Source organism: Alnus glutinosa, chromosome 4, assembly GCF_958979055.1.
Source record: "Alnus glutinosa chromosome 4, dhAlnGlut1.1, whole genome shotgun sequence".
In the NCBI taxonomy this organism is placed as follows: Eukaryota; Viridiplantae; Streptophyta; class Magnoliopsida; order Fagales; family Betulaceae; genus Alnus; species Alnus glutinosa.
This window is the reverse complement of record NC_084889.1, coordinates 30164419-30190378: the sequence shown is the minus strand read 5'-3', so window position 1 is coordinate 30190378 and position 25960 is coordinate 30164419. Positions and strand designations below refer to the sequence as shown.

The following is a 25960-nucleotide window of genomic DNA, read 5'->3' as shown; positions in this document are numbered from 1 at the left end:
GCGTGTTTTTTTTTTTGAAAATGCAAAATTTTAAAGGTTAACCTGCTATTTTTAATGCCAAACTATAATTTTACAAAATGCTTAATTGTATTTTTAAAATTTATTTTTTCAAATTATACATTTTAAAATTATAATTTTTAAAATTACAAATTCAAATAGACCTTTTGACAAATAATCTGAGAGGATTCTAATCCACCGCAACACTCAACATTGTTAAACCCTTAAAAAAAAAAAAAAAAAAAAAACACTCAACATTATTAAACAACGAAATACGAACCGTGTCAGAGTCCGACCCGGTTGATTGGACATTAGATACCAATAAAACTAAAAGCAGCTTCGACTGAGTTAGGGATTTGCCTTGTGCTGCTCGTCGAAACAAAGAAGAAGCCCAGAAGTTCCACCGGAAATACGAGAAACCGATTCGGTTTGATTGCTCGGAATCATATAATTCTGTGAGTGACTTAGTTTTTTTCTAGTTTTGTGTGCTCTTATTGTTATCCCTACTCTCTCTTTCTCCGTTCACATTTCGATTTCGGTTCCGTTTCTGAGAAAATGTGAGAGAAAGCAAAGGTTCGAATGTAACGGTTAACGTTGTCACTGAACCCAAGTCGGGGTTTTATGTCTCCTTGGGCATCATATATAATATGATTAATGACATTGTTTTCTAAGAGAATGAAATCTTCATTGCTTTTCGTTTGCTTCCGCAACCACCCAGAGCTTTGGTGTTTCTTTGCTATTTTCTTTATAATTATTTGTATAACTTTAAATGATTGGAACTGCTATCAAGAAAGAACGAGCAATAGTTAAATCCATCACATGGTATTCTTTTTGGTTGAGTTTGCTTAATGTTGTTGAAATTAGCAAACATGCTATAAGTTATAGAACTACTCAACTATCTAAGTTCTAATATAATGATGATTTGAGGTAAGTGTTTGGAGATTTCTTAGTAGGCGCATTTTGGTCATGGTGGCTCTTTTACGGCCCTATTGCCGATATGAAAATAGGAAAAAAGTTTTAATGTATTGATAATCCAAGGTGTGATGAAAGAAATTTATGGTTTACGGGTACTAAATGTCTGATTAATCATTGGGTTTGCTGTAGTTAGAGGCTTTGGAAAATCAATGTTTCTTAATTTTGGGTTCTTTGTCATGATTAATTTTTAATTGTTTTCATTCGTTTTGTCTACGTTTTTTCACTCGTGTCCGGATTTCAGTGGGCAGGTTTGCCTTATACTCGGTAGATATGTCTGTTGCGTTGACGCCTTCTAAGAGACCACATGATCGGAACCTTACAGAGCCTAATGGAAAAGGGAAGTGGCAAAAGACGCAGAATCAACCTGTGAAATCCTCTCCTGGGAGTGTTGTCTTCCGTTTACTCTGTCCTGCTTTCAAAACTGGTGGTGTTATTGGAAAAGGGGGCAGCATTATATCTGAAATTCGGCAACAAACTGGTGCAAAGGTCAAAGTTGAGGAAACTGTCCCTGGTTGTGATGAGAGGGTTGTTGTTGTTGCAGGTTCTGATAAAGAGGCTGAGGTGACAGCTGACCTGAGCCAGAAGGATGGTGGTGAAGAGGCAAAAATGGATGAAAAGCATGACAGTGAAATAGAACAAAGTGAGAACAATGAAGACAAAGAATCTGGTCCTGTGGCAGATCCTAAATTGGATAAGGGAATTTCATCCGTGCAGAAGGCCCTGTTACTTGTTTTTGAGAGAATAATAGAAGGAGACATGGAGACGGGTGGAGGGGAAGAAGACAGTAATAAACCTTCAATTATTTTGAGGTTACTCGTGCTTTCCAGTCAAGTGGGATGCCTTTTGGGAAAGGGTGGCAGCGTAATCAAGCAGACGTCAGCTGAAAGCGGGGCACAAATACGGATTCTTCCTAGGGACAAACTTCCTCAGTGTGCATCAGTTGCTGATGAATTAGTTCAGGTAGGTTTGGATGGAGTTATTGTTATTTAGTACATTATAAATAGTAAACCGCAAATATTTCACATTGTCAGTACATGTGATAAGTTTTAATGGGCTTACTGCTATTTTGTAAATTCGACTTTATATTATAATGCTGATACTGGGTATTTATCTGAAGTTGGTGAGGTTGTCACAATGGTAAAAAGACTTGTTTCTGTTTATGACAGAATGAGCACATATGGCATGGAAACTCCATTAGTGAATTACTGCTATATGTATGTTCATGAAATCATAGTTTTACTTATATTTCAACAGTCTCATTAAAAGAAAATCTTATTGCCTTGGGGATGTTGAGCAGTTAAAATATGTAAGAAGAGCATCTTTGCAGTCAAATCCTTGGTTGTGTTTGCTGCACAAAAAAAAAAAAAAAAATGAATGAAATAACTTAGACTTATGTTTAATAGAAGTCAAAGTACATATTTTTCCTTTTTTTTTTTCTATAAAAAAGAACAAATTTCTTTTTCGCCCACCCTGGAGACCCTCGGGGTGGGGGAGTTGGAGGGGTATGTCCACTAAAAAAGACAGATGATTCTGGCAGTCAAAGATAAAACCTGAGGGTGTGATTCCCCTTCCCTCTTTTTGGCTGAAACAGTAGGTTTTGCTGCTTTTCTTTGCACTCCTCTGATTGAGAAACATATCCAATGTTTTCCAGTACCACATATAAATGCTAATGTTCTTGATTCATGAAGTCTTATTTGTACCGTGTATTTCCTTAATACACTGCAGATCACTGGGGAAGTTGATGCAGTTAGGAAAGCTCTTCAATCTGTTTCTCAACAGCTTTTGGAGAATCCACCTCGGGATCATGATCCCTCCTCTACCAACTCTTCAGGGCCACCATCTCATTCATTTGGTCACTTTCATCCTAGGCCAGATGTTTATCCACTGCCCAACCGTTCTTTTACTGCTCCAGGAGCACCCTATTCTTCTGGACCTCGTGATGTTGCTGATTATAATTCTGCTGTTCCTCTGATTGCTAAATATCATGAAACTGGTATCCCTGGTCGAATGAAGCCTACACAGGAAGTATTAACCTTTCGATTACTGTGCCATGATGAAAGGGTAGGTGGTGTGATTGGAAAGGGAGGAACAATAATAAAGACTCTTAAGCAGGAGACAGGTTGTGAGATCAAAGTTATGGAAGGTGTGCCTGATTCACAGGATCGCATTATCGTCATATCTGGTGCAGCGGTATGGTTAAGCTTGCTTGATATCATAAAATGTGATGTATTTTTTTGTCTTCTCTTGCTGAATAATTTCTGTTATTGCTTCATGGAGTAATTTTTTATTAGTGCTGACAAAATCAACTGTTGCAGCACCCTGATGATAGGATATCAGCTGTGCAAGATGCAGTTCTTCGTGTGCAGACAAGGATAGTCAGAGCTGTACCAGATAATAAGGAGCAGAGCATATTAGCAAGGCTTCTTGTTTCCTCCAATCAAATTGGCTGTCTCCTTGGCAAGGGTGGTTCCATCATAGCTGAAATGAGGAAGTTATCTAGGGCACATATTCGCATATTGGGGAAGGATCAGATTCCAAAGTGTGCTGTAGAAGATGAAGAAGTCGTTCAGGTGTGTTTGTATGTAGTCCATTGAGCTTGATAAGGTTGGACCCTTGAAAACGTATCAAATGGTTTTTTTAATGGTACATCATTCCTATGAAATTGCTCATAATTTGTTTCTCATTGACATATGATCAATTGTTCACAATAAAGGTATCAGTTGACATGGCATCTTTACTTGCCAATGGGCATTCCTTTGTCATTTCTAAGAACTTGTCTTTTTCTGATTATTTTGTGCCTACTATGCTTGTTGCTGATGCTGTTTTTACTTTTGACAGATAAATGGAGAATTTGATGCAGTTCAAGAGGCTCTCTTGCAAATAACAACGAGGTTGCGGCATCATTTTTTCCGTGATGCGTTTCCTTCTATTAATTATTCTTCAAATCCTGCATTTCTGGATCAAGTATCTCCCTTCCCTTCATATATGGGAAGGAGGGAACTCTCACCTCCAGGAATGTATTCTAATCTAGGCCCATCATTTCACAAGTTTGATGCTGCTGGTGGCCCGCCTCCACATGGTGGTTTTCTTCCCCATGATGATCGTTCCCCCTTCATGCACAATATTCATAGACTTGGTGCCCCCCCTTTTTTATCTGAAAGAAAGCCGTGGGGTCCTCAGGTACTGAAGTACTACAATGGCTTTTTCTATGATTGTGTACAAGTTGTTTGGGGTAGCCAATTTGAACTTACATGATGTGTTTCTAGTGCTGTTGCCTTATCGATTAGCAGCATAAGCTCTTACCCCCTATTTTGTATGCCATGATAAAATGTTGGAAACCGCACTAGAATTTGACATAAGAGAAGTAGATTCTTCTTTAGTAAAAATATCAATAGCTACTGAAGAATTGTAGCACTTATGTGTACCAAGCAACAAAGAGAGAGAGAGAGAGAGAGAGAGTATATAAGTTGATGATTCACTCTATATTTCCTAAACTGCCTTGTAGGGACTAATTGAAGGTGGTGGCCCTATAGGCTTGCCAGACTTTGCTGGAGGCCCCCAAAGAAGATTTGGGTATGTATACTGCACATTTTTTTTTTTTAAGATTTTTTTTTTAATTGCTCTCCTAGATTTTGAGTTTTTATTTTTTTTATTTTTTTTCTGTCACGGTTTACTAGAGGAAGCCAATCAACTATTATAACAAGCACCACTCTTGAAGTTGTCGTTCCTAGTTCTATTGTTCCCATAATCTATGGAGAAGATGGTGAATGTTTGAAACAAATTCGTCAGGTACATTGTTTCATCTCACAATTCATTTGTAGATTAGATTTACATGCTTAAACTTTACGCTTCTTGGTTATTAGAATCTCCATTAACATGAATGGGACAAACGCGTTGCATTTAGCATATCATATTAATTTTGGGTGCATGTGTAATTGGACCAACCCGTTAACAGTGATTAATTAGCTTCCCTGTTAACAACTTGCACACTCATAACTTGTAAGAAACTCAGTTTACCACAGAGGTTGCAAATTTTTTATTTTTTTGCTTGTATCAAAATGCTCCTTTAACAATAACTGTTTTCAATCAATAATTACTTATCAAAAAAGTTTTAGCAACTCCAATATACACTTTTTTCAGATCTCTGATGCAAAAGTTGCAATTACGGAGCCAAAGCCTGGGGCAGTGGAAACTGTGATTATAATATCTGGAACACCTGAACAAAGCCATGCTGCGCAGAGTCTTATTCAAGCATTTGTATTGAGCGAGGCTGAGTCCAGTTGATCTCTTCATTCAGGTGGTACTGTTGATGAGCATATCCATTTGTTCATTAGCATAAAACATAGTATGTTATGCTTCTTGTTAGTTTCTTTGACTTTTTATAGTTTGCAGAATCAATCTGATGTATGATGCTTAATTTATGTTATTCAAACTTGCTATTACTACAGTTGAGGATCTTGAAGACCAGAGATTGTGGGAATTCGAATGGTGCTGTTCTGTGAGTATACTTGAACTTATAAACTCAAAAAGAAATGGGATGTTAATCTTTGCAGACCCATTACTCTTCATAGAAAGCACTCCAATCTCACTTGAAATTTTTTCTTGTAGAAAGCATGCCTTCTCATTATCACTTGAAGACATAAGGAGCAATTGAATTGTATCTTTGATGTCCATGGAAGTCTTAACCTAAGACTGTGTTTGACTTGTATATCTGGTTGGGATGATGAGATTGTAATACACTGTGAAGAACTTATATCTGGGACAGATTTGTTCTCATATGTCTATGCACACTTATGCATGTGAACCTTTAACCACGCTAGATAACCTCCCTTTGATACCTTTCGAAATATTTTTAGTTGAAATCTCCTCCTACATGATGTTGTTCACTCAGTCTGATTCGCAAAGGAAAATAAAAAGAAAATTATTTGGACAGTATTTGTACTGCTCTGTCTTACTTTTAGTGAGTATTGTAAGTTTGCCAAAGGGCATATGCCTTGTCTTTTTTTTTTTTTGATAAGTAAGAAGATTTTATTAAAAAAAGTGTAAAGCACCCTAAATACACAGGAAGTATACATATGAACAACCCAGCTAGCCCACAAAAACAAAGGAATATGCCTTGTCTTTTACTAGCTAGTACATGCTTGGTGTTATCCTTTTCAACATGACTCGAAATCTCATTTTATGAATAATAGAACAAATGATCTAGATGATGTGAATACTATATATTGTTTCTTTACTGCTGTAAGTTAGGAAACTCTATTTGCCACCTGCATTTGTAATATTAGTAATATTTCTTTTCTAGTGTGTTCCAGAGTTAACTCTTCAATGGGTCATTTTAAGGTTATGGATGTCATCTGGTAAATTAAAGACCATATATTTTACTTCTGAATGATGCGGTAACAGTCCTTAAACTGTTTATTACTGATATGTATACAATTGCTAGCTAAAAGTAGGCCGTACTTTGCTCTTCTGGTTATTCTACGAAGTTCCAGAATTAAGTTGTTTCTCTTGAACATTGTGTTCACAATACCGTGAGTACCACATAAACTGAACATATTTTCTCTAGGTCTTCACAATTTTCCTAGAAGCCAAACGTGATGTGAGCATGTTGAAATATTTTGAAACGAAATGATACTAGTTTATAAATTTTGGGAAGTGCAAATTACAATGGATTTGCTTAGATTGTGAAAGCTGTAAATGCATGTCTGGTGAAAAAGGTTTTATACTGGCAGTAAATTTTCTTTAAGAAGTTGTTAAATGTAGCATTGATTATGGATCAGAGCCGTTAAAGTATTGATGAATAGTATTTATCCTTATCGTCACTTATGTAAGTGTGGCTAATAGGCTTGAAAAACTTAGTAGGGATTTTTTATAGAGTTAATTTGGGGATGAGTTTTAGTTCTATTTAGTGAATTGGTAAAAAATTTGTATTCCAATAAATTAGGAGTTTGGGGGTAAAAAATCAGATTCAGTTTAATCGAGCTCTTTTGGAAAAGTGGTTAATGACGGTATGCTACAGAGAGGGAGGCTTTGTGGAGATTGGTGATGGAAACTAAGTATGATAGTTTGAGGGGAGGTTGGTGTTCTAAAGAAGTTGCGGGCCCTTCAGAGTGAGACTTGAAATTATACAAGGAGGGGGGTGGGAAGCTTTCTCTAAATTTCTTAGATATGAGGTGAGAGATGGGATCAAGGTGAGGTTTTGGCATGATTTATAGCGTGGGGAATAGCCCTTAAAGATTTCTTATCTGGACTTATTTAGTATTGCATGTAGTAAGGATGCGTGGGTGGCGGATCTTATGTAGTTCCAAAATGGAAATATCCAATGGAATATATTCTTTACCCGACCGGTGCATGATTAGGAGATGGAAGTGGTCTCTTTTTTTTTAGTTGTATTCTCACATAGTAAGGCAATAAGGTGATGATAGAATTTGTGGGATCCCTTCCAAAAGGAGAAAGTTTGAAGTGAAGTCCTACCATAATGAGTTACCCATTCCAGTAAGTTCTCATTTTTCTTGGAAGAGTATTTGGAGAGTGTCGTTCTTTGTGTAGGCGGCGGCCTTGGGAAAAATGATTTTGGATAATTTGAGGAATATGAACATCATTGTAACACTCTAATCCCACATTGGGAAGATGAATAGCTTACATAGAGTGGGTAGATTATAAAAACATTAATAAGTGCGAAGTCTCATATTAGTTCCTTATTAGATGAGATAGGGCTTTATTAGTAATTTTAGGAGGGATCTAAATTGACTAGTTATTTTGGAGAGAGAGCGCAGATCTGGCTAACGCGTTTTTTGGTTGTTACAAATTGTAACACCTTAGCCCCACCACATTGGGAGATGAATAGCCCACAAAGTGTGTAGATTATAAAGGCATTCATAGGTGTTAAGTCCCTCATTGATTCCTTACTAAGTGAGAATACGCTTTATAAGTGATTACAAGGGAGTTTCAAATTGACTAGCCATTTTGGAGTGATAGTGCAGATGTGGCTAGTGCTTTCCCTGGGTTGTTACAATTGGAATCAGAGCAACCTAGTAATGTCATGTGGTATTGGAGTACTGCATGACGTGGCCATGCCAAGGACGCCATGAATTTGAGGAGGAAGATTGTAGCACCCCAATCCCACATTGGTAAGATGAGTAGCTTACATAGAGTGAGTGGTTATAAAAACACTCATGAATGCTAAGTTCCACATCAGTTCCCAACTAGATGAGAATATATTTTAGAAGGGATTTTAGAGAATTTTCAAATTGACTTATCCTTTTGAAGTGATAGCGCAGATGTGACTATTGTTTTCCTTAGATTGTTACAGTCATTATAGGGAATCAATTGATCACACTCATTATGAAATAGCAAGAGAATTATGGAGTTTGGTGCTTGGTTTATGCCTAGAAGGGTTAGAGAGTTGGTGAGTTGGAGGGGACAAATGAGAAATCATAATGTTTTGGAAGTTTGGAGGTTGGTTCATTTGTGTTTAATGTGGTGTACTTGGAGAGAGTGGAACACATGGAACTTTGAAGATTGAGAGTCTTCGGTGTTAGACGTGAAAAATATTCTATTCAAATCCCTCTACACATGGAACCACGGCTTTGTTGGACATTTCAGGGCTGGTAGCAATTTTGTTTTTTGTTTTGTTATGTAAAAAAAAAAAAAATTTAAATAGAGGTATTTTAACAGTAAATCCAAACGGTGACATTGCAAATTTTTCTCCCTTTGTAATCATTGTTGCCAATAATTGATTTTGATCCCTTTCCCGGTCATAGGCAATTGTCAACCAAGTAAATCCTTGTATTGTGGGCTTCCAATTTTTCTTCTTAGAATGCGATTTTTCATAATAGGTAAAATTTAATGGACTACCAAAATCTATAGAACCGACTATGCTCACATTCACTGAATATTTTGTTGGAGCTTCCTCACTCCTGCCCCTTTTTCCTCTTTTGACATGTATCGGGTTTTTATGATTGTAGTTGGTGAAGGCCAAGTTCTGGATGCAGGTATGTGGTGGCTTTTTTTGTTTGTTTTTGGGATTCCGGTTGGACGATCCACCGCCAAATGGGTTGCTGATTGCAGAGGTACATGCTGAGAGACATTTAGGTTGTGATTATCTGGCAAAACTTAGGGCACTAATGAGGCAGCAAACTGAACATGTAATGTTATTAGCATACTTTTTTTTTTGGGTAAGTGAAGATAAATTAGTTGTTTAGAGCAAAATTCTCCCGCATTTGAAGTGCATGATTCTTTTAACTGCTAGAATTTTATTCTCAAGCAAGTGGAATATTGGAAAATCTATATTCCAATGAATGGAGGAACATTAATGCATTTGCCATTGCTTACGATTACTAAGAGAGTTATGATGTCTTTTCTCAAAATCAACCTGAATTATCAACTGGCTGTCCTGAACTAGGAGAAAGCAGCAGTTTTGAGTCCCCCTGGTTGTGTATAAAATTTACTTAGAGTAAGTCTGTTTAGTAAACTGCTATACGACAGCCATATAATTTGATGATGTGGTAGTAATGACAAAAATAAAATAAAATCAATGGCTGATTTTTATATCATCCCGGTTATATAACAGTTTAATCTAAATAGCATTACTCAATTTACCAAGCAATAGTGCCTACTGCCTAGCAGGAGCTAAATTCATGCATGTTATGCCCCTAATTGATCTCTGAATCTTGTTCAGGTGTCATCTCTTATAATATCCTTGAAGGTTTTGATGCATCTCTTACATAATTGAAAGGTTTGTTAATAGTTTCTGCTATAAAAGTATTTTTCTCATTTGTTTTAGTTACAAATCTATTTCAAAAGCTGGTGTATGCCAATTAAACTGCTTCCACGTGATGTTAAATTGGTTTAAAACATTATCAACATTATTCCAACCAAAGTCTTTAGGACAAAATCAATAATTCGATCAATTTTCAGGTAGGCCTTGTTCTAGCCTCTTTAGGGTTTATGACTTTCTTGGTAGTACCCTTTACCTGCTCACGTGTCCATAGCCAAATACTCTAGTGTTCGAGTTATGTTATGTTCGCAGAGATGTGTTTGATGTCATTTTCTTACACATTACTTGTTCATCTTTTATTTAAATTCACAATTAATTTTGTATGACCCATATGTGGTTTCCACAGATTTAATTGTGGATTGACACATCTTTCGTACGGAGATGGACAAACAATAGATAAGAAAATGAAAACAAATATTTTTCATATTCGAATAACCAACACATTGCAGGATTCCTCGTGACAGGAGTTTTGCTCATGGAGCTATATTTGTTTTTCTTTTAGAAAAGTTTGCATACCTTTCTTAAACTACCATCTAATTGATAATGTTCTCCAAATTATCAATAAATTGTTAATATCCTCCAAGGCCAATAAAAAGACAAAAATGACCCAAATTTTTTTTAGTAAGACAAAATATTCCTATAAATTAGGAAAAAAGTTAAAAAAACATTTTTTTTATTATGATTTTTTTTTTTATTTCAAATTTTGCTACCCCCGGTTTATTTTTTTTTTAAAAAAAGTTTTTTCTTTTTTTTTTTTTAAATTTTTTTTATTAAGGGTATATTTGTCATTGGAGTTACATTGACAATTTTTAGAAGTTTGGAGGGGATATTATCCTAATTAAAAGTTTGAGAGGACATTGTCAAAATGGTAATTTAAGGTGGGGTATGTAGACTTTTATATATATATATATATATATATTTTAAGTGAATAGAGATTACAATCCTCGGCAAGAATGTTAGATCATAAGGAAGCTATCATATATCATTTAGAAGAATACCACTCTCAAGTCTATTGAACCAACGCTGAATTATTTGTCTGTCATTATGCCAGGACTAAACATTTATCAACATTATTCCAACCATCCATCCATACATATCAAATACATTGCTTTTGAAGTGCAAATCCAAGATCAACATGATATTTTTCCTTAGCAGAGTTGGTATTAAAAAGCAAATTCTTCAGAGAAATTACATTTACTCCCTCTAACACTAACACTACCATCATTTTTTGCAATGTCTTCCAATGTTTCTCCCTATCCATCATTGGAATTGTAATGTCCCCTTTTCGATATCCAAAATGACAAAAAATACACTCCATAAGAGAAAAAAAATTTAGAAAAAAGAGAGAAGTAATTTTTATTTTATGGAATGTATTTTTTTCATTTTAGGTCATGGAAGGAGGCCGTTGCAATTCCGATGGTAGATTGAAGCATTGCAAGAGACTGCATTGATGCCTTTTCTATGCAGATAAACTAGGCTTGCAATACCCCCCCCCCCCCCCCCCCCCCTTTTTTTTTTCTTTTTTTTTATTCTGATACAATTTAAGAGAGAAAAGATAGACAGACTACTAATTCTTATCAAAGGAAAAAGTATTACGTACTGCTCCGAACCAAGGCTTGAGCCGGTGACTGGAGATTTATTGCTGAGATTTGAAGGGTTTGTATGTCTTGAGATCATGGGCAAGGCCTTCAATGGATCCGGCGGCGGCGACAATGGATACTATCAAACACGCCCAACTCAATATCTTCAGCCACGTCCACGTGAAAGAGAATTTTTGCAATTTAGCCTGGGCAATGTACATCTCAATGGGAAAGTAGACAGTTAACGGCCAGAAAGAGAGAGCCCCAAGCAGCCCCAAGAAGTCGTTGAAGAATGGGAATGTCATGGCTATCACCGCCGTGATGATGACGTATACCGTCCGCCACACTAGCCGGAAGGAGTTGAGGCAGTACATGCCACATAATGGAACGTCAATGGCGTACTCACTCGTAATGAACTTGTTATCGGGCCATTGTTTCTTGCACCACCTCTCCACGAACCCAAACAAGGGCTGACAAAAAACCTGTTCTCAAAGAACAATGCTAGATATCATATTTTTATTCTACAATCAATCTTTAGATTAGTCTTTGTTAAAAAAAAAAAAAAATACAAGGGTCGGTTGTTACATGCTACACTTACACCCCCCATCAACTCAGTGGCAGTGCCCATCAAACCTTGAATAAACTCATGTTAAAAAAAAGAAAAAGAAAAAATCGAAGGGCCGATAGACATTGCCACTTCAGTCAAGTGATATGGTGGTGTAGTATGTAGCATTACTCTTACTCATGCTAAAACCACATTTTTATCTCATAATTATCCTACAATTTTGACGTGGTAGTTCCAACCAACCTTTGAATCAGTATGTTAAAAATAATAATAATAAAAAAAAAATCTAAGGGTTAGTTGGGACTGCTGTGTCATCATTGTAGGATAAAAATGTAATATCTAGCATTGAGTAATGCTAGCTAGCGACCATTTTTTATTTATTATCTTTTTATCCTCTCAAAGTTGACGTGACTTTTAAAATCACCATTAGATTTGAGATAAATTATTATTGAATTTTGATATAATTATAATTTTAAAAGACACATCAACTTAGACGATAAAAAGAGAATAAAAAGGCAATCCCTAGCTTTGCTCAACCCCAAATTATCTCTCTCAATCTAACAATCTTGACCGTTTATTTTTTCACGAGAGATTTTCAGTAACTTTTTTTTTTTACCTAGAGATAAAGCCAAACTGGCAAAATAATGTAAAGAAATAACAAAGGTTTACCTGGTAAGCACCAATGAGATGGATGGCAATGCAAACATTAGCGAAGTCGATTAGCCAGAAAGGTTCATAGAATCCAAACCCAGTGAGGAAATTCCCCGGTGCCTCGTTTCCAAATGCTGCGTAGCCAACGCACCCGCATAGCACGTAGAACATAGTCGTGGTTGACACACCAAGAAGGCTGGCCCTCTTCATCACCTTGTTCTCTGCTGGGCTTGATTTCAGTGTGTCCTGTAATAAATACAATTATCACGTCACTCACTAAATAATTAAATTAAATTTTTTAAATTTTATTGTTTTTTTTTTTTTTTTTTCTTTCACTCTTGCTTAATTGTCATGTCAATTTATAAAGAAGTTACAGTAAAAGTTATAATCTTCTTAAACTTCTATTATTTCTGCAATCTATCTCCCTTTTAAAGTTCAAAACCTTTCAATTTAGTGTATCAAACTTTCAATTTTTTATAATCTCATCTCTCCCGTTAGGGTTTGAGATTAAATCAGACGGTCAAAGAGTAAGATTAGCTTTATATATGTGTAAAATTTATAATATTACAAAATTACCCTTAAATTATTATTATTATTTTAAAATAATCGAGGTATTTTTTTTGAGAATTTCTCATCCCTCCGTTAGGATTTTACAAAAAATCCGAATGGAGTTGTGAGACTGTAAATTTTTTAAAGTTTGGTACGCTAAATTAAGAGTCTTTTTTATTAAACTTTAAAGAGAGAATGCAAAAGTAGAGAAAATTCATAGGAGTTAAGTAAAGTTTCTCCATTAATTTTTTTTTTTTTCAAGATAACTCAATGGTAAAATTTAATTTGGAGTTTGGTTAATTTTTTAGATTAAATACTATATATTTTGTAACCTCAAATATGTAATTAAATAAGATGGAATTAATTAAGAAATTAATTAATTTTTTTTGATATATAATAAATATTAAAACTCTACCTAAAGTTATAAGGATAAGTTTGGCCTACTTTACAAGGCCCCACGTAAATGAATTCAGACCATCCGATAAAGTGACGGGTTTAAGACGTAACAGATCGTGTGGATGTAACAGAACAGATAAAAGCACTACAACCAGAGGACAGAGGGCATCACGTTCAATGGCCCAAATCGTAGAGATGCTTGTCCACCCACCAATTAGATGGTCCACTATGAATCTTTGGCTCTTTCCAAGCTTAAAAAAAAGAAAAGAAAAAAAAAAAAAAGGAAAAAAAAGAAAAAGAAAAAGAAAAAATCAAATCTTTTTGAGGTCCCCAAACTTATTACCTAAAATCCTTCAAAGTTGTTGCACACCGCCACTTAAACATATGAGCAGAATTTTCAGCAATTTTATTGTACGAATTATTAGTAACTTAAACAATAAATGCAAATTAAAGGTTTTTAAAAGAGTCTACTTGTTTGAGCATATTTTGGACAGTTTATCCTCTTAAACATGTGAATGACTCTTGGCAATTCGAATAGTAAATTACTGAAAATTCAGATTCAAAATTTATAGGTGACCTTCTAAAATAAATTATCTAATTCTCAAGATCTTAAACTTAAAAGGATAAAGTTTTCGTTTAAATGGGGCTGTGAATTTTTTTTTCTAATTTAGACTATTAAATTGACATGTCTTTAAAATCACGTGATTTTAATAAAATTAACACATGCATTATTAAAAATACACTTGAAAATCACGTATTTTAAGGACATGTCAATTTAAATAAATTGAAATAAAATGATTTACTCCAACCCTATATATATATATATATATATATATATATAAAATAAAAAAATAAAAAAAATTATCCTAACCTATATACCATCTCATGTATCATTTTCTGTAAAATTCTAGGTACAGGCTCGTTTTGTAACAAGAAGTTGATTTCCATATTAAAGCAAGAAAGATTGAATTAAATAATAATAATAATAATAAAAGGGAGAGAATAGAAGCAAGAAAGATTGAGAAAGATTTGTAGAATTTAAAATGGTAGTAAAAAACAAAAAGAAACGAATCCTTTGATTCATGTCCTCATTCTATTACACGTAGAAATCACATGCAGATGCGCGCAGTCAGAGATAGCTTTATGGTTATTTTTCGAGTCTAGCCGGCTCTGAAGTCTAAAGTCCTTTTCAGGGACACCACTGCTACCAAAAAAAGGCAGTCCCTACCATAATAGACTACACTTCCATTGGATCCCTTCAACTTGCCCACCAAATTACTGGCCGGCCGGCACCCTCCCTCCTAAGTTTAGGATCCCCCACCCTAATCTTTTAGACACTCAATATGCTAAAAGTGTAATATTTAGTATTTCTGTTATTTTTCTAAAATAATAGAAAGATAAATTTATTTAATTAATTAATAATAATACAAATAAATGACTTTAACCTTTTCCAAGAGAATAGCTTTTTCGGGTTTCGTTTTTCTTTCCTTCTGGCCTGAATTATAAAACTGGCATATTCTTTACTTTATGCTTCTTCTTCTTCTTCTTCTTCTTTCTTTCTTTCTTTTTTTTTTTTTTTTTTTTTTTTTGGGTATAAGCAATACGACATCTGCCAAATCTACGCTTTGATAGCATGCCATGTGGTGCCGACACTTAAATCAGGCACGCATTTCAACTTTCAAGCATGCATGTCACATTATTATTTTGTTGAGATTCTTTTGTTTGAGACATATGTACCATGCATGCAAGACCATCATGCCACATGCCTACTGCATCATTTAAAATAATACTAATATCAACAATAATTCTACTCTATCCGTACGTATAAAGAAGATACATAAGATTATGGATCCAGATCCCCGTCTACTATTTGTATTAAATCTAATATCTTTAATTTTCACAGTTTATTTTAAATATAAACCCTAAAAATCGCAATAACACGTATAAACAGAGAAAGGGTAGTTCCATCAATTGTTCGGCATCCAATCATCCCTTAAAATCCATTAATGAAAGTGACCAAATCACCTTTTCTTTTTCCATATTATTTTTGGCCGTTTCTAACCGCGAAAAGCTAAGAGGGTGGTTCTATCACTCCTATAGTTTACACGGTGCAAATCATCCCTTCTCTCGTATTTGTTGTCGTGTTTTGGATCATTTACTTAGGGTCTGTTTAGATTTGTGATTTTAAAAAATACGATTTTAAATAACGATTTTAAAATGTACAATTTGAAAATAAATAATTTTTAAAAACGCAGTTAAGCGTTTGGCAAAATCGCAATTTAGCCTTTAAAATCGCGAATTTATCTTCAAAATTCTGCGTTTTCAAAAAAGTATCATCTTATCTGCGATTTGAAAAAGCAGATTTTCTGCGTTTTCAAATTGCAATTTTAAAAAATGTAATTTCCAAACGATTTATGTTCTGCGATTTGGTTTAAAATCGCACTTATTGTCTACGAAATCGCAATTTTAAAAAATGTAATTTCCAAACGATTTATGTTCTGCGATTTGGTTTAAAATCGCACTTATTGTCTACGAAATCGCAATCTCAAACGCACTCTTAGATTAGAGTTACGTACGTGTTTTAAATTAACGAGCTAACCAATATTAAAAAAGAAAATTAACAACCCAAATTAAATTTATTTCACGTGATCTTGATTCTTATATATATATAAAGAATATGTTATACTTATGTCTCCATCTCAATAGGTTGATTTGATGTGGTAGCATCAATCATTCTTTAATTTGTTTTTTAATAAGACAGTTAAATAAAAATCTGATAAGGTCGGAAGAAAGTTTAGTGTGTGTGTGTATATATATATAATTCATAGATAAGATAAATATAGATAGAGGATAGAGTAGAGATCGAGAAGAGTTGCCTGTATCTCGATGAGGACGGTGGAGTAAGCATAAGCGAAGGCAATGTCACCTATAGCTTGGAAGGTCTTCCAAACCTTCTCTGGCCCTGACACGTCAACCCCAACCGTGACGCCGGTTAAGCTTGTCCTTACATGTCCCCCACCACCTTCATTTTCAATCATGGAAACCGCCTTAAATGGAAAGTTACTCACAAGTACGTATATACAGTAAAAGCAGCTGAGACGAAAACGGTGTAGTACTGAACTACTGATCATATATAATTGATAACGTGAGAAAAATCTTAGACGTAGGTACGTACCGGCAACTTTTGCTATGGAGAGGCCGAGGCCTATGGAAGAATAGGCGAAAGACATTATGGCTGCGAGGATTGAGAGCCACGAGAGCTTGTGAAAGTTTTGTATTTGGCTCAGAACCACTTGGATGCAGGCGAAGATTATCATGAATGGGTAGTTTGATGTGTTGCACTTCACATGGTGGCCATTTTTGTGGAAACAGTTTGACCTCTTCACAGCCCTGATTACGATCGATGGAGTGAAAAGTTAAAAAATAATTAGTGAGTGAGTTTCGAACAAAGAGGTAATTAAACTGCACACTCAAGACGTATTCGGACGGGTACACCTCATAAGATATCTTTAACATATATTGTTCCAATTACAATTTTTTTTTTTTTGAATAAAATAATGTAATAGTAAAAATTAATAATTAATTTTTTCTATCACATCATTTTAATTATATAAAAATCAAGAATCAATTGTTTAACTGTTTATTAAATAACATTTTCTCTTTCAATACCATCAAAACTGGAGTGAGTGATGTTGAAACTTACACCATGCTAATAGATGCCGTGATAGTGTAACCGATGGTAATCCCTACAAGGTTTAGATACTGAGCCAATCCACACAGCTGAACCTTCCGACCTCCTGCCAGAAGAAAAGCCAAAGAAAAACCCATTAATACTGGAAGCTTTTTGGCATAGGGAAGTGACTTTTTTTTTTTTTTTTTTTGTCTTTAAACAATGTGTTCTTGGAACTCTCACCATATTAAAAAGATTGGTCAGAAGAAGATAAATGAACAGGCTAGGCAGCAAAATATCTGATTATCATACGATTACCTAGATTAGCTCTCACAACATCCATGTAGGTGTAGTTTCTCTTTCCGGTGACAGGGTCCGGTGTCCTGTAACAGTCCGCCAGAAGAGTGGAAGTGAAGTAGGTGATGCACGAGAAAGCCATGAGAACAGCCGGTCCGGCCACCCAACCCAACTGTGCTATTGCCCATGCCAAAGACAGCACGCCGGAACCAATAACAGCGGTTATGATATGGGCACTAGCGGTTAGCCATGTTCCTTTAAAAAAAAAAAATAGCAGACAAACTATGTCAGAAGACGAAAACAAGAAGACAGTAACAGGTTTTGAAATGAAGTATATACGTAGTTAATTATTAATACCGGTTCTTTTGGGCCGGCCATCTTCGTCGAGGTTCTTCCGAATATCACCGTTGTCATATGCTTCTGAGCCATGTTCTATGAACATGGTGTTCTTCTGCATCTCCCTCGCCATCTCGCTGGAAGTGTGTGTGTGTGTGTGTCTGAGCTTAATTACTTGCTTCAAGAAATGGTTAAGGAAGAGATCGAGAGTATTTGAATGGGTGAAAAGGAGGGGATATATATTTGAAAAGGAGAAAAGTGATGGGGGTAATGATGGTGATGAGTAGTGTACCAAGTCAAATGGCAGAGAGTTCTGTGGAGTGGCCGAGTATATAGGTTAGGACAAGTATCCGTTTTTTCTATATCTACTTTTATAATTAAATTAAGTAAATGAGAAGGAGAAGATTAAAAAAGTATAAAGGCTCCATTTGCTAAAATTCTCTCTGAACCATACTTTTTCGTGTTTCTGCCTTTTGAAACAAAAATATTAATAAATAATTTAAAATATAAAATATTTAAACTTTTTTCATTTTTATATCATATCTTAAATTTTTTTAAAAGTTATTTATTAATATTTTTTACTTTTTTGGTATAAAGCAAAAAGAAAAGAGAGAAGGCTTTAAGCAAACGTGGCAAAAAAATATATCTCAAAATACATATAACAAGAGTAATGTAATTAACTCTTTAATTAACTTTTTTATTATTTTTTTAAGTGGCTAAAATTTATTTAAAAACATGTCACTTCATCCGATTTTAAAAAAATATGATAAATAAATGTGAAGAGTAACATTATTCCATTAACAAATATTCTCTTTAGTTTTCCTTCAAAGTGGTTTAATCTAGTTTATAAAATTGAGTAATATTATTCTTTACACTCATTTATCACACTGATTGACGTGACGTGTTGTATGTAGTTTTTCTTTGTTATTTTTAAGTAGCCGACATCAAAAGCCATGCATTTAAAACATGTCATGTTAATTTGTATGATAAATGAGTGTGAAAAATAGCACTACTTATTAAACTTGCATTTGTTCTTAAAACACGTAATAATTGTTACATTTATTTTTAATTTTTATATGCAATTTTAGTAAATCATGTAATTCATATTGCGTTTTAAAAAATGCAAAAACTTTTGTTGATTAAAAAAATGAAAATGGCAGTAGCAGTAATGACTAATGGAGAGTTATTGACTTTGAGAACAGTTAAGTTAGGAGTGGAATTATTGACAGAAACTTGCACCATCGAAGGTGGTGGTGTCTGGACTTCCCGGACCCCCCAAGGGTCCCCACATCTTGTGTTCTTGGGTTTGGAGTCGTTTGGTCCATCCACTTGGAGACTTTTGTTGGCATCCATTCATTGTCCATTTTGAAAGTTGGCGATAAATCATCGGTGCCTCCCACAGGGTCGGTCCCTTTTTGGTCTTTCGTGGGTCACATCTACCTCTTACTTTTTTTTTTTTTTAAAAAAAAAAAAAATCATATTTTTAATTTTTTGTAGTTACACCAATGTGTATTAGATTAGCCCAAGTGCCCGTAATTTGGCTCGTTTAAACTTGACTCAGAAGATAATGAGTAGTTTGTGAACACAATAATCTGCTCGGTATATTAAATGAAACATACTCGTATAAACTCGAACAAAGCTCGTGAGCTCAACTTGTATAAGTTCGACTTGAATCGTTAAGTCGCTCGTGTGTGTGTGCATATATATATATATTTTACATATAAGTTTTATGAATATAAGATTCTATAATTGTAGTGTATAAATATTAACATAGTAAACATAATATATGTAATACTACAAACATTCCATTTAAAATGTGAAGTAAAGATCAAATTTAAAATTGTACTGAATTTTAATATTAATTTTTTTGAAGTAAAAAATATTAAATATAAAACTCCAATTGAGCTTGAGCCACTCGAACTCAATTGGAGGCTCGGCTTATTAAGCTAGTTGAGTTTGAGCCAAGCTCGAATTTGGCTAGGCTCTTAATAAGCCAAATTTGAACAACCATTCAAAACTCAACTCGAGCCGAGTTCGAACCCTTATTTTATGTATTTGAGTCGAGTTCGACAGCCCCAAGCTCAACTTGGCTTGGCTTGAATACAACCCTAATATACATCTTACTTTATTTCAATATGATGTAAATGTTGCAATATGATTTTTAAGAATCCAAACAAGTGTTTATTATTATTATTATTATTAGAGTCGAACACCTTAAAAAGTTAGTTACACGTTGAGGAGATTAAGACGTCGCACATTAATTCTTTCTTTACAATTAAGGCGAGACTAGACTTTATATATAGGTGATTTTAAAGAGTTTCAATTGTAGCTTGACTAGTTCTTTTGATTTAATATCACAGATGTGATTAACATTTTTCTTAAATCGTTACAAATAGTATCATAGTAACCTAGTAACACCATGTTGCACTGAAACCACGTGACACTTTTTCTGTGTTTTTTTAATAAACAATGTAATTTTCATATTCACTTTTTATTCGTATAAGAAATAAACTATTTTTTATTATATATATGTGTCCAAATGTCCCTTAACTCAATAGTCTTTGAGCACCATCAGTAGCGTTATTAATAATTACATGCCACAACTGATCATCTAGAATCATGAGTTTCTTTCTGTCTCACACTCATCTCCTACAATATAGGTTGGTCTGCGTTCTATTCTTGTGCAGAAGATCACGCAAATTAAGGACATATGATCTGATGATCTTTGTGTCTGTGCTTAGAATAATATGATTTGTTTGCCGTCCTGCTGTTTTTATGGCAACAACAAATGATCTATTTGAGTCATGTTTACAGGACAACAAAACAAGCCATACCCAATACAAACAATCATTTCAGTCATGTGATTGTCTCCCAGGGTCAGTTTCTTTCTTCTTTTTCCTTTTTTTTCCTTGATAAAAGTTGAAAATTCAGTAAAAGATTTTAGCCATACATAGTCCTGGCCTAGTTGTTATTGAAAGATGAGACATTTCAATAAATTATTCCATACCTTTTAGTAAGAATAAAGTTTTATTCCAATTAATGTGTTTGTTAATTTGATATCTGTCCTTATAATATATAATTTTCCCATCCATTTTAATAGGATTTACATAACATTTGAGAATATTATTAGTGAAGCAATAGGTCGATCTTTAGCAAGATAAGTGATGCCTTTTTTTTGTCCGTTTTCATTGGTTAATTTTTTAACAAATAAATGATAGAAAAAATTGATAATAAGTGTTAAATCCATCACTCAAATGGTAAAATTTGGATTTTGTAGATCCTTAATTCTCTTTGTTGAAATATCCAAATTTCCTCTCCTTGTTTTTATCTAACTCAAAAAAGAGGATAAAATTCCAATTTAAAGAGTGCAAAACACACATGCATGTTTAATTTGTTTGATAACATTTTTTTTTTCTCCCTTTTGTTTTTTATTTTCAAAACAAAAACATTAACAAACAACTTAAAACACAAAATACTCACAAAACACTCAAAATTACTTTCATATTTATGTCACATCAAAACATTTTTTAAACAAAAAAACAAAAACATCTTTTAAAATGCATTAATACAAAGAGCAACTTCTTCGTTTATATTTCTTTTTCTGAAAAAACTAAATAAATAGAAATTGGATCGTATGAGATCTAGAGAATGGGTGATGGTAGACATAACAAGAGGGGTGAGGAGCTCAATCTTCTGGTTTTAAGTATATATATATTTAACCTAAAAATTAAGCTTAACTCATATCAAAATTAGACTCAATTCTTCATTCATGCTTTGACCCCTCCCACTAAGATCGAAATCCGGTTTGTGTGGTACCATAAATTATATATCCTATATATAAAAAGGGGAGATATATATATATATATATATATATACCAACTTTTTAATTAGCTACAAGAATGGGATATGTACTCAAATTAAATTGACTCTTGAGCCAAGAATCAGGGCCCTAACTAATAATAGCATGTGCTCTGCGTATTTTAATGAAAAGTTTTTGGAGTTCCCCTTCATTCACGGGTTTTACGAATCTCATCCAAAACAAGAGAAGAAGTAGCAACCAAATTTGCTTCGCTAATACCACCTAGCTCTTTAATTTGATCTCTAGCTTGTCACTATCGATCGCTATATGCCTATATATATATTGTTTCACAGACTGCGTAAAAGTCTTCTTTAATTTGCTGGTATTTGTCATTAAACAATTTGATTACGCGGCGCCGGATGCAAGAAAAAAATGACACATCTCTATCGAATAAATTAATATGAAGGACAGAACATATTTAAGCATCAAAATAGCAACATATATTCCCTGAATCCCTGCAGTAGGTAGATAAGCATATATATATATATATCACGTTTCTAGTCAAAACCCAGCCAAGCAGTCTAATGAATTAACATCCGAAGAAAATGACAGTACGTCTCTCATGCATGCATGCTCGATCTACTGTAACCGCTAAATGCTAAGCTGCTAACACTTCTTTGAATTGACCCATTCTCAGTCACAACTACTCATAAGCCATGCATCAATTAATTAACCCCTTGAAATTAATGACTCTAACCTATAGCTGTCTACCACCGTTTGAAACTGACCCGGATTGGATAGAGTTTTCTTAATTTCAAACTAGGTTTGAGAATTTTTTTTTTTTTAATATAATTAATCTTTTAAATTGTGAGTGTATTTCTCATGTATTTTATTTTAAAAATGTCAGTTTATTAATTATATACATTTTTTTTAGACTGTTATTGGAGAAAACTTTGCCCTTATGATGTACATGGGGTAGAATATATGTAAACCTAATATACTCGATCCGGTGGCTTTGGCTTCATTTTTTTCATACCAAACTATTGCTTGGGCAAAGCCATATATATATATATATATATATATATATATATATATATATATATTATTACATTTATGTCCTTCTAGATGCATACAAGAAGAACACTAAAATGAACTCTAGCAGTCCTTTCTCTCTCTCTCTATATATATGGATGTATTTGGCCTAAAGTCAATTATCGAGTCACAATGAATCTTGGCAACTTATACCGGGGATGAAGAAGTTTGTAATTTTTTTAGTTTTTTTTGGTAATTAAATAGAAAGTAAAAGAGGAAAACGGAAGAAATAAAGAAAATGAAGATAAAATATTTATAAGTGGTTCGATTAAGAGACACCTATATCCACCATTAAGGAAGAGCTTGATAGAGCGATATCATGCTCTATTTATTTATTTTTTGGCTATTAGGATCTATTTATAGAGCTTACAAATTATTTGAATAATTTCAAATGCAATCTAAGTCTAATCAAATTCCTTCACTTAGAATAGACAAATCCTCGTTTATCACAAATTATTTATATCCTATTTATATACTCTAACATCTCATTCAATCTCGAAGTGAGAGTTTGTAGCTTGAGTTTTGAAAATATAAAGTGAAAGAAGAAGAGGAATAAATAAATAAAATGCAGATAAAGAATTTACGAGTGATTCGATCGGTACTAGATACTTACGTCCACCATTAAGAAAAAGCCCGATAGAGTTCTAATGTTCTCCTGTTTATCTTAAAAAAAGAAAAAGAAAAAGAAAAATAAATCTGACGGTGTACAAGGCTCTCTATTTAAAGAGCCTACAAATTATTTGAATAATTTCAAATCAAATCTAATCCTAATCAAATTCTTCTGCTTAGAGTAAACAAATTATCATTTATCACAAATAATTTCTAGCACGGGGAAAGTCAAGCACCTCACTTTTGACTATAAACTCAATGATTGCCTCATTTCTCACCTTCAAATCAGGACATGATCACTATTGAAGCCTCCATATCAAGTTGCTGCTATACAACTTAAACTTGCATGTCTGTTTCTGTTTGTTTTTATTGAATGTACTTTAAAAAAAAACACTTGCATGTCTTTTATTGTACATAAATAGTACATTTCTATGATGTCACCATTCTTGCATTATTGGCCAAAATCTTTGATTGCAAGGATTGGAAAATATTGGAGACATATTTAATAATTGAGACACATAATTTTAGGAGATATATAGATAGATCACCAGCCTCTTTATGATAAGAAGAGGTTGATGGTGGGCAGGCAGAGAGAGATGACAAAGAAGTATAAATGATGAAGGGGAGCCATGTTTCACTCAGTCGATCGAAGCAGCCCACGAGTCATTTCGTATGAAAACGGAATCAAACAAAGTTGGCTGGGAGTGAAAGAAATTGTCGATCATATCAGCTATCACCATCCCTTTTGGAGAGAAAAGGGGAGACAAATTGGCAGGCCCCCCACCCTACAAATAGTGGAGGGGTGCCCAAGTTTTGATTGTGAGTAGTCGTCACGATACTCACGAGAGTTTTATTACTCCTGAGAGCATCTCCAGTAATAATAGTCAAAGTAGCTATTGGAAAAGTATAACTCTTTACTTTAGTTATTATATAAATATATATATTCTCTTCAACAGATTCTCTATTATACTCTTTATCTTCTTTAAATATTATTTTGTGTAGAAGAGAGTGAAAGAAAGAGAAAGAGAGAGTGTAAAAGAAAGAAAGGAAGAGAGACTAAACAATAAAAAACTGATCGATTGTAGTGTGAATAGTGAATAGGTTTTTCTGCTTATTTAGTACTACTCACATTAGAAGGAAAAAATCTATTATGCCTATTCTGCTGGAGCCGAGAAATTGCTCATAATAGTCAAATTTTACTATTATGAACTATTTGTCTATTCTATTGGAGATGTTGTACTCACAATGAGCTCTTTAATTCTGGGTTTTTATTTTTTTATTTTTTTTTATTTCCTTCTAAATTTTTAACAAAACACACTAAATCTATCATTTAACAAACTCTCTATCAAAAGTTAAATTTAACATATGCCAAAATTTCTGTTTAAATCTAAAGAGTCAAAAAGTGAATGTTTAATTTTTTTAATATTATTTTTTTTGCATTGAATGCTTCAAAAGATTTGGCTCGACTTGAATTTAATGCATTGAATGCTTTTAGTAGTTAACTTAATTTATCAATAAAAAATAGTATTTATTTAAAGTAGATAAACATTTAGAGACTCTGTTATTTAATAGCTTTTAAAAGTGACTAGCTAGCTAAATCAACAAAAATAGTTTTTTAGAGTTAAATTTAGAGAAATTTTAAAGAGCTCATAGCATCTCCAACAGAATAGGTAAATGGTTCATAATAATTAAATTTGACTATTATAAACCATTTTTCATCTTCAGCAAAATAGGCAAAATAGGTTTTTTTTCTTCTTTCTTCTTCTAATGTGAATAGTAAATAGGCGACTCTTCTGTTTATTCACTATTCACACTACACAAAATTTATTATTATTTTCTCTTTCCCTTTATTTCTTTCTCTTTCTCTCTCTCTTCCTATTTTTTTTTCACACAAAATAATATTTAAATGCAAGTAGAGAATAGAATAAAGAATCTGTTTGAGAGAATATAAAAAGAGTAATAGCTAAAACAGAGAGTTGTACTTTTTTAATAGCTACTTTGACTATTATTATTAGAGATGCTCTCACTGTGAATGCTCTAAACATAACTAAATAAGAGGCAAACAATTTCTTTGTTTTTTTTCTTTTGCTATGGTGGTTTTCAACTTTTTCTCAACTTTTTCTTTCTTTCCAAGGGACCATGCATGCCTTTAATTGTAGGTGTCTTTCTAATTTCTGGATTTTAGTTTGCGTCTTCTTTCTCCTTTATGTCATCCCATATATATTCCATTTCCATATGCCATTCTAATCCATACTTCACGTAAAGAATGTCAACCGTACGTGTTAAACGGATATATATGCATGGACAAGCACGATTGGTTGTGTATATTATTCTCCACATCATCATAATTGGTTGCATATATTAGTAGCTCTATATATTCGAATATATTATTAGATTTGATTTTGATACAATTAAATTTGATTATTTCATTATGAGTTTCTTCATTTTAGAGTGATAATTTGGCTCGATGTCCGACACCAGCCCCCTCTAGCTCTGTCACTAAGTTCACACCCGGCTAATTAAAAAGTTATTTTGGTGAGTTGGAATATAAATTTGGGTGAAAAATCGCTCACATCTTACACTAATATTTAAATAAAATAGTCAAAGTGAATAGCTAAAATATAAAATGCGAGGTGCTGAGCATCTCCAGTTGTTGAAGGTATTT

The 25960-nt window shown here is 33.7% G+C and overlaps 2 protein-coding genes across 7 annotated transcripts; one reads left to right on the top strand and one right to left on the bottom strand.

Annotated features, from left to right (window-relative positions):
- Positions 1 to 306: 306 nt before the first annotated feature.
- Positions 307 to 9319, top strand: LOC133865836 (RNA-binding KH domain-containing protein RCF3-like). 6 transcript variants are annotated; one of them, XM_062302326.1, is made up of 10 exons: positions 307 to 452; positions 1214 to 1932; positions 2698 to 3162; positions 3288 to 3542; positions 3811 to 4152; positions 4478 to 4545; positions 4650 to 4761; positions 5113 to 5269; positions 5421 to 5470; positions 8967 to 9319. In XM_062302326.1, exons 2-8 carry the CDS (start codon positions 1243 to 1245, stop codon positions 5254 to 5256), a joined length of 2076 nt encoding a protein of 691 aa, XP_062158310.1. In that variant the 5' UTR covers positions 307 to 452; positions 1214 to 1242; the 3' UTR covers positions 5257 to 5269; positions 5421 to 5470; positions 8967 to 9319. The 6 variants fall into 6 exon arrangements, with proteins under 6 accessions (XP_062158310.1, XP_062158309.1, XP_062158313.1 ...); XM_062302325.1 differs by having other exon boundaries at positions 8940 to 9319; XM_062302329.1 differs by having other exon boundaries at positions 5113 to 5317.
- A 1541-nt stretch (positions 9320 to 10860) lies between these two features.
- Positions 10861 to 18105, bottom strand: LOC133866835 (amino acid permease 6-like). Its single transcript, XM_062303486.1, has 7 exons — positions 17817 to 18105; positions 17481 to 17714; positions 17196 to 17289; positions 16668 to 16882; positions 16369 to 16514; positions 12566 to 12793; positions 10861 to 11813 (listed from the first exon to the last, which is right to left on the bottom strand). Exons 1-7 carry the CDS (start codon positions 17926 to 17928, stop codon positions 11388 to 11390), a joined length of 1455 nt encoding a protein of 484 aa, XP_062159470.1. The 5' UTR covers positions 17929 to 18105; the 3' UTR covers positions 10861 to 11387.
- Positions 18106 to 25960: the final 7855 nt, after the last annotated feature.